Source organism: Microtus ochrogaster, unplaced genomic scaffold, assembly GCF_000317375.1.
Source record: "Microtus ochrogaster isolate Prairie Vole_2 unplaced genomic scaffold, MicOch1.0 UNK31, whole genome shotgun sequence".
Lineage (NCBI taxonomy): Eukaryota > Metazoa > Chordata > Mammalia > Rodentia > Cricetidae > Microtus > Microtus ochrogaster.
In genome coordinates, this window is record NW_004949129.1 from 1 (window position 1) to 8,011 (window position 8,011).

The following is an 8,011-nucleotide window of genomic DNA, read 5'->3' on the forward strand; positions in this document are numbered from 1 at the left end:
TTTTTCGAGACAGGGTTTCTCTGTGGTTTTGGAGCCTGTCCTGGAACTAGCTCTTGTAGACCAGGCTGGTCTCGAACTCACAAAGATCCGCCTGCCTCTGCCTCCCAAGTGCTGGGATTAAAGGCGTGCGCCACCACCGCCCTGCACATTATTCATTCTTAAGGGCAAAGCCCCCTGACCCAACTCCTCTTGTCAGGGATTGTCGTAATTACCTTTTTATTGCTGTGCTAAGATACCGTGACCAAGGCAACTGGTAGAAGAAAGAGTTTTTTGGGGGGCTTACAGTTCAGAGGGTGAACCATGACCCTCATGTCAGGGAACATGGCAGCAGGAAACAGGCATGGCTTTTGAAAGTTCAAACCCACCCCCAGTGTTATACCCCCAACAAAGCCACACCTCCTGATCCTTCCCAAACAGTTCCACCAACTTTGGGGATCACTCAAATTTATGAGCCTACAGGGGTTATTGTCATTCAGACCACCACAGAGTTCCAGTTGGTAACTTGGGGACACAGTCAAACCCCAAAATAGAAGCGAGCACCGCTAAGCTTGGCCATGGTGGAACATGCCTATCATCCTAGTGCTGGGGAAATGGGGCAGGAGGATCAGGGTTGTTCTTGGCTTTACAGGAAGTTGTAGACTAGCCTGCACTATACAAGACCCTGTTAAACAAAACCTGGCATCCATGGATAGTGTCCTAGGTCCCCACGGGGGAGGGGTTCAGAAGAGGTTTGCTCTCCCTGGTTCACTGCGTAGCCCTCCTTTCCCAACTTCCTTCTAAGGATCTCTTAAAGTTCTTCAGGAGCTGCCTCTGTGTGGCAGAATGTGCTCATTCCCCCAGTGAGTACTACCAGAGGGGACAAGGGACGAGGCGTTCGACTTCCTGGGGTGACTGGGACTTGGGGTGTGTGGGTTGTCTGTTCCTAGGTGGTCCAAAGCCCACAATCTCCTGTGCCAGCAAAGGATACAGAAATTCCAGATAGCGCAGGTGGTTAGAGACTCTACGGCAATGCTCAGGTAAGCCCCTTGCTCTAAGTGTTTCTGCCAGACTAGTCTGAGCAGCTTTGTGGGCTGGGGTGTGGCTCCCTGGTTAGTTACTTGCCTGGCATGCTGGGGGCTTATAAATTCCATCCTTGTATTGAAAAATAAAAATGAAAGCCAGTCTAAAACTTTGGCCCAGGCAGAGAAGGCTGGGGAGGGTTGAGTGGTTAGGGGCTAGGAGAAGGAAAGGTAGCCCCAGAAGCCATTTGCTTCAGTGAGATGTTGTGCAAAATGGCCAGACCTTCATCTCCTAAGGGCCAACTCCTTTTAAATGATGGTTTGAAAAAACACACACACACACACACACACACACACACACACACACACACACACACACCAGAACTCTGGTCCCTCTGGTTGACTAGCATCCTTTTTTTAAATTTTTTTTAAAATTTTATTTCATTTTGATTTTTTAGGACAGAGTTTCTCTGTGTAACCCTAGCTGTCTGGAGCTCACTCTATAACTGGGCTGGCCTTGAACTCAGAGACCCCCCTGCCTCTGCCTCCTGAGTGCTGGGGCTGTGTGACCATACATTGTCACCTGAGGTTTATATGGGGAGTTTTGTTTGTGGTGTAGGTGTTCTGAGCAAGCTGTTAAGAGCTCCACCAGAGTTAAACGCACAGAGCCTTAATTTTTTACATGAGTTTATTTTATTTTGTGTATATATGTTTTCATGCACCTATGTATGTATACCATGTGTGCCTGATACCCGAGTGGGCCTGAAGAGGCCATTGGCTCCCCCGGAGCTGTGGTCATGGATGGTTGTGAGCCACCATGTCCTCTGGTAGAGCAGCAAGTGCTCCTAACATTGCTGAGCCATCTCTCCAGTCAGTCCCCCCAGGTTTTCGTTTTTAAAGGAAAAAGCTGGTGGGGTGGCACATACTTCTAATCCAAGCACTCAGGAGGCAAGTGGCTCTCTTGAGTTTGAGGCCAGCATGGTCTATATAGCAAGTTACAGTTCCATGCCAGTCAGGATTACAATGGAAGACCTTTTCTCAAAATAAATAAATAAATAAATAAATAAATAAATAAATAAATAAATGAATGAATGAATGAAAGAAAGAAAGAGAGATCTCCCATGTTTATATGTGTGTCTATATGTTATACTATGTATAAACAAACAAAATAATTTAAAAATTCCTTGCCTGAGGTGCTGAGATGGTGGCCCAGTTGGTAAAGTGCTTACTTCATGAAGCATGCAGGCCTGCACTCTGCCCTGAAAGCTGGGTCTGGTAGGATGAGTTTGTAATCCCAGCACTGGGGAAGTGCAGACAGGAAAATCCCTGGGACTGACTGGCCTGCTTAACCAGTGAGCCCCAGATCCCAGTGAGAGACCCTGCCTCGAAACAAAGTGAGGGGTGGGTGAGATGCTTGTCATACAAGGCTGGCTACTGTAATCCCAGCCCCATGTAAAGGTCGAGAGGGGGACTGACTCCATGGTGTTTTCTTTGGCCTCCACACGTGTGCTGTGGCACATCTGTGCGCATAAACATACAATGATAAGTATTTTCAAAAACAAAAATAAATGACAGGCGTAGTGATGCAACTTGGGAGGCAGAGGCAAGTCGATCTCTGTGAGTTCGAGGCCAGCCTGGTCTACAGAGTAAGTTCCAGGACAGACAGGGCTACTCAGAGAAACCCTGTCTCGAAAAAGAAAAGGAAAGAAGGAAGGGAAAGGAAAGGAAAGGAAAGGAAAGGAAAGGAAAGGAAAGGAAAGGAAAGGAAAGGAAAGGAAAGGAAAGATGAATGTCTCCTGAGGAAGGACACTCAAGAAGTTGACCTCTGGCCTCCACGCTCGCACACACATACGCACAAAAATACCAACCTGAGTAGAAAATAAAATAGCAGTAGGGAGGGCCATGCCATTCACAGCCCTTGTCTCTTTACAGGGAGGGATATAAGACTTTCTTCGACACACTCTACCAGAACAACATCCCGCTTTTCATCTTCTCGGCGGGCATCGGGGATGTCCTGGAGGAAATTATCCGGCAGATGAAAGTGTTCCACCCCAACATCCACATTGTGTCTAACTACATGGATTTCAGTGAGGATGTGAGCCACGTCTCAGGCGGGCTGCAAAGAGGCGGGGTGGGCTGCCAGCCTATGGGCCTTTTTGCTTTACCATCTGGCCTCTTTGCCCTCTGGTGGGCATTTTTAGTCTGGTTGCCCCTTCCTTTCTTTGAGACGAGAGTCTTGCTACATTACCCAGACTGGCCTGGAGTTCCTGAGCTCAGTCCTCTGGCCTCGGCTCCCACATGGCTGGGACGATAGGTATGAGTCCTGGCACTTGGCTTTATGGATTACTTGCTTTCTTTGTTGAGACAGGGTCTTTCTCTGTAGCCCTGGCTGTCCTAGAACTCACTGTTATAGACCAGGCTCTCCCTCCTACATGCTGGGACTGAAGCATTTACCCCCACACCCAGCTTGTGTGTTACTTTAAAAGGATCAGCAGTCAGCCGGGCGATGGTGGCGCACGCCTTTAATCCCAGCACTCGGGAGGCAGAGGCAGGCGGATCTCTGTGAGTTCGAGACCAGCCTGGTCTACAGAGCTAGTTCCAGGACAGGCTCCAAAGCCACAGAGAAACCCTGTCTCGAAAAACCAAAAAAAAAAAAAAAAAAAAAGGATCAGCAGTCAGCTCTCTGTCACCATAGCCCTGTGACACCATCATAGGTTGTCTGTCACCCTGGGTACCGGAGGGCATATACCTTGACTTGCGTATTGAAAGCCAGAGGTCAGGGCTCCAGTTTACCCAAGCTTTCACTGCTGAGTGGGTAGCCATGATGGCCTGTGCCTTTAATCCCAGTACTTGTGAGGTGAAGGAAGCATCCTTAGGATTTCAAAGCCAGCCTCGCCTACATAATGAGTTTCAGATTCACTGGGCTACAGGACCCTGTCTCAAACAAATCATTAGTGAAATTTTGTCCCTCTTAATGGCCTATAGCCAAGTGCTAACAACGCATGTGACCCAGAGAACATTGTTTTTTCAGGTGAGAGTCTTGACCCTGGCCTTTCAGCAGCTGCTCTTACCTCTGAATGGTTCCTGCAGCCTGACCAAGCAGCTTTTGTATTCCAGGGTTTCCACCAGAATGGAAATCAGGAACACTTAATGGTCATTGTTTACAACAGAAATTACAAAGTTCTCCTATAAAAGGCCAAGCGGTTTGGACCTGGAGGCACAGGCGTGTGGTCCCAGCTGCTCAGGAGACTTAGAACACTGAAAGTCCAAGACCTGCCTGGCCTGAGCTGCAGAACAAATCCAAGGAGAGCCTGGGAAGCCTAGATGGCAAAAGATGGGTCTCACTGGGGCAGGCATGGTGGTGCACTCCTTTAATCCCGGAATCTATGAGTTCGAGACCAGCCTGGTCCACATAGTGAGTTGTAGAATAACCAGGGCAATGGATGTGTAGTGAGACCCTGTCTCAAAAACAAAAACAAGAAAGAAAGAAAACTGGCACAGTGGATGGTGCACACCTTTAATCCTCTCATTCAGGAGGCAGAGACAAGCGGACCTCTGGGTTCACAGCCAGCTAAAGCTACACAGAGAGACCCTGTCTCAAAAGAAAAACAGGGAAGAGTTGGAGGCGAAGCTCAGTGGTGCAGTGCTTACAAGTGTAAGGCCCTGGGCTAAATCCCAGTGACTCGGGAAGAGGCCAGCCATGCAGGCTAAGGCTTTTGTGGGCAGCACTCTTGCACCTCCCCTCAACCTTGCCATCACCTCCCAGAATGCACCCAAAAGCAAGACACAAACAAATGAGGCCAGCTGTGTTCCGTGCAACCATATAGAGAAGCAGACCAAATCCAGCCTAGTTTTCCAGCCCTTCCTTCAGGCTACAGTAAAACTTTGCCATTATTCTGGGTTTGGAGTTCTTCCCATGACAGACCCCTGTGCTCCATGGGTCTCCCTAGTCTTGCTCTCTGTCTCTTGTGTTTTAGGGTTTCCTGCAAGGCTTCAAGGGCCAACTCATCCACACCTATAACAAGAATAGCTCCGTGTGTGAGAACTCTGGTTACTTCCAGCAGCTTCAGGGCAAAACCAACATCATCCTGCTTGGAGACTCCATGGGGGACCTCACTATGGCTGATGGGGTCCCTGGGGTGAAGAACATTCTCAAGATTGGCTTCCTAAACGACAAGGTAAGCAGGGGCTTGGCTGGGCTTTCCCCTATGGCTTCTGAATCGATTCCTTTTTACACCCTTTTTTGTTTTGTTTTTCAAGACAGGGTTTCTCTGTAGCTTTGGGGCCTGTCACAGAACTAGCTCTTGTAGACCAGGCTGACCTTGAATTCAGGCCTGCCTCTGCCTCCCGAGTGCTGGGATTAAAGGCATGCGCCTCCAATGCCTGGCCTTTTTACACTCTTGCATGCCTTTCATGTACTGAATATTGTGGAAAGGATTAGAGCTACAGAGGAGGGCCATAGTTGTATTCCCCCCCCCCCCATGTGTGTGGTGGGGAGTGGGGTGAAATGGGAATTTATGTATCCAAAACTAGTCTCAAACTGTAGCTAAGGCTGGCCTTGAACTTCTGACCATCTTGCCTCAGCCTCCTAAATGATGGAATTACATGAATTTACCATCAAACCATGATTTATGATCTCTCTTTTGGGGTGTGTGTGTGTGCGCGCGCGCACGCACATGCAAGAAAAGGAGCATAGAACCTGAGAGAAGCCAGGTAAATGCTCTATCATTGAGTTACATCCCAGAGCCTCAGCTCTTTCCACTATGACTTGGCTCAAGACGTGAGAGAAGAAGGTCACATCAGCCTTACATGCGTGGCTGTACAATCACCACGTGTCAGTTCCCAGTCTAGTCACGCAAATGCTGCCATCCTATTTAACTCTCATCCTTGGGTTTCTTGGAGGTGACTTTTTTGTTCGTTTGGTTGGTTCTGGCTTTTGAGACAGGGTTTCTCTAGCTTGACTGAGATGGGAAATGCCAGGGATGGAAGCATGACTTTATAAAAGGAGACAAAAACAGCAGAGGCAGGTAGGGGTGGACAGGGCACAGACCAGAAGGGCTCAGAGAAGGTGGCCAGAAGGGTGGACCCAGCCAGGAGAGGCAGGAGCCCAGTGGATGCCAGAGTCATATGAAGACTACTTGTGACGCCTGGTTCTTGTTACTGTCTGTTTGACACCGGCCCAGTGCTCCTCATTTGCCTTCCTGTGTCCCTATAACCTTGAACTCTCCAGGCTTTCACAGGAGAGCCCAGGAGTGGTGCTTGCATGCCTCTCCCCCAGGCCCCAGAGGCCTGAGAGCAAAGGATGCAAAGAAAGACATTTGGGGGATTCAGATCTGCTTCCCCGGGCAGGTGGAGGAGCGGCGGGAGCGGTACATGGATTCCTATGACATTGTGTTGGAGAAGGACGAGACGCTGGACGTGGTCAACGGGCTGCTGCAGCATATCCTGCGCCAGGGGGACTGCATGGAGCTACAGGGCTCCTAAGTACGAAGACTCAGGCCAGGTCCTGCAGGCAGTGAGGAGGGGGAATGCCTGCCCACGAAGCCTCCTGTGTGAGCGCCGAGAGAAGTCCAGGGCAGCCGAGAGCTGCTGGGCCCTCCTCACTCTGACTCCTTCCCTAGGCCTTTGCCTTCCTCCTGCTAGCAAGAGGCTCGAAGGAGGCCCTGCCTGTCGGAGGGGAGGGCAGCAAGTGTGCTTCCAAGTGAACTGGGGACCACAGCATGTTAGCCTTCTACGGACCATCTAGTCCAAGGGCTCGTTCTAAGACAGTTTTCAGAGCTGGGAATACAGACCACTCAGTGGCGAAGCACCTGTCTAGCATGTGGCAGACCCTGGGTCTCTTCCCTAGCACTGTAAAAGAAGAAAAAGTAAAGCTGTACATCAAACAAATATGATGTGTGAATTTATTTAAAAAACAAAAGAGTAGCTCCAACTCACAGTGCGGGAGTTGGGTGTACAACCCAAACCTCCACCCTCAAGGCACAAGGGCTGGTGAAGGACCCCTGGAGTGCCACAGAACAGAGGCTGGGGACAGTGGGAAAGCTGAGAAACCCCGTGTCAGTGCTGTGTGAGTCTGCCTGCAGCCTGAATCCCGGACTAGCCCAGGAGTGTGTAGATCTGGAAGGGTCGTGATGGGACTGTGTGATCCTGACCTGGAGTGGGTACAGCCTTGACACTTGACATCAGCTGGGTTGAGGTGGCCCTGTCTGAGACGCCCCCCCCCACACACACACACAGAGGATCCATTTGAGTGTCCATTTTCCATATGTCCTTGGATCTTTCCTCCACTTTTTGGTCCAGTACCACCAACATGACATGAAAGGGATTTTATTTTTTGTTTTAATTCATGTATATGAGTGTTTCTCTGCATGGATGTATTGCCCCGGATGTGTGCCTGGTGACTGCAGAGGTCAGAAGAGTGTGCCAGATCCCCTGGAACTGGAGTTACCAACGGGCTGTTATCCACCATGTGGGCTCTGGGAACTGAACCCAGATCCTCTGCAAGAACAGCCAGTGTTCATAACCACTGATCCACCTCTCCAGGCCCCTTAAAGGGCTTTGAGACCAGACCCTCGGGAAGATGGTGGAGCCAAGCGGAAATCATGGATGCACTTCTATGCAATATCAACTGTCTGTAGCTTCCTTCCCTCTTTGTTCTGTTCACTCGGGGAGTGAAGACCTAGGGGCGTTCTCCCTGTGGCTTTTGTCAAAGAACAAACAGAAGAGCTGGCTCCCCTGGACTTTTTCTCTCACACCCTTAGAGAAAGTCGTTCATACGCCCTCCTGAACAGAAGGCACACACCAGTTCCCAGCACACACCCGTCCCCAGTACACACCAGTTTCCAGCACACACCGTCCTCAGCATACACCAGTCCCCAGCACACACCCGTTCCCAGCACACACCAGTTCCCAGCACATACCCGTCCCCAGCACACACCTGTTCCCAGCACACACCCGTCCCCAGTACACACCAGTTTCCAGCACACACCGTCCTCAGCATACACCAGTCCCCA

The 8,011-nt window shown here is 50.1% G+C and overlaps 1 protein-coding gene across 1 annotated transcript; it reads left to right on the forward strand.

Annotated features, from left to right (window-relative positions):
- The first annotated feature begins 305 nt into the window (after nucleotides 1-305).
- On the forward strand, nucleotides 306-6,878 carry Nt5c3b (5'-nucleotidase, cytosolic IIIB). Its single transcript, XM_005368371.3, has 4 exons — nucleotides 306-1,016; nucleotides 2,931-3,093; nucleotides 4,976-5,176; nucleotides 6,348-6,878. The coding sequence occupies exons 1-4, from the start codon at nucleotides 1,009-1,011 to the stop codon at nucleotides 6,480-6,482; spliced, it is 507 nt and encodes a 168-aa protein (XP_005368428.2). The 5' UTR covers nucleotides 306-1,008; the 3' UTR covers nucleotides 6,483-6,878.
- The last annotated feature ends 1,133 nt before the right edge of the window (nucleotides 6,879-8,011 follow it).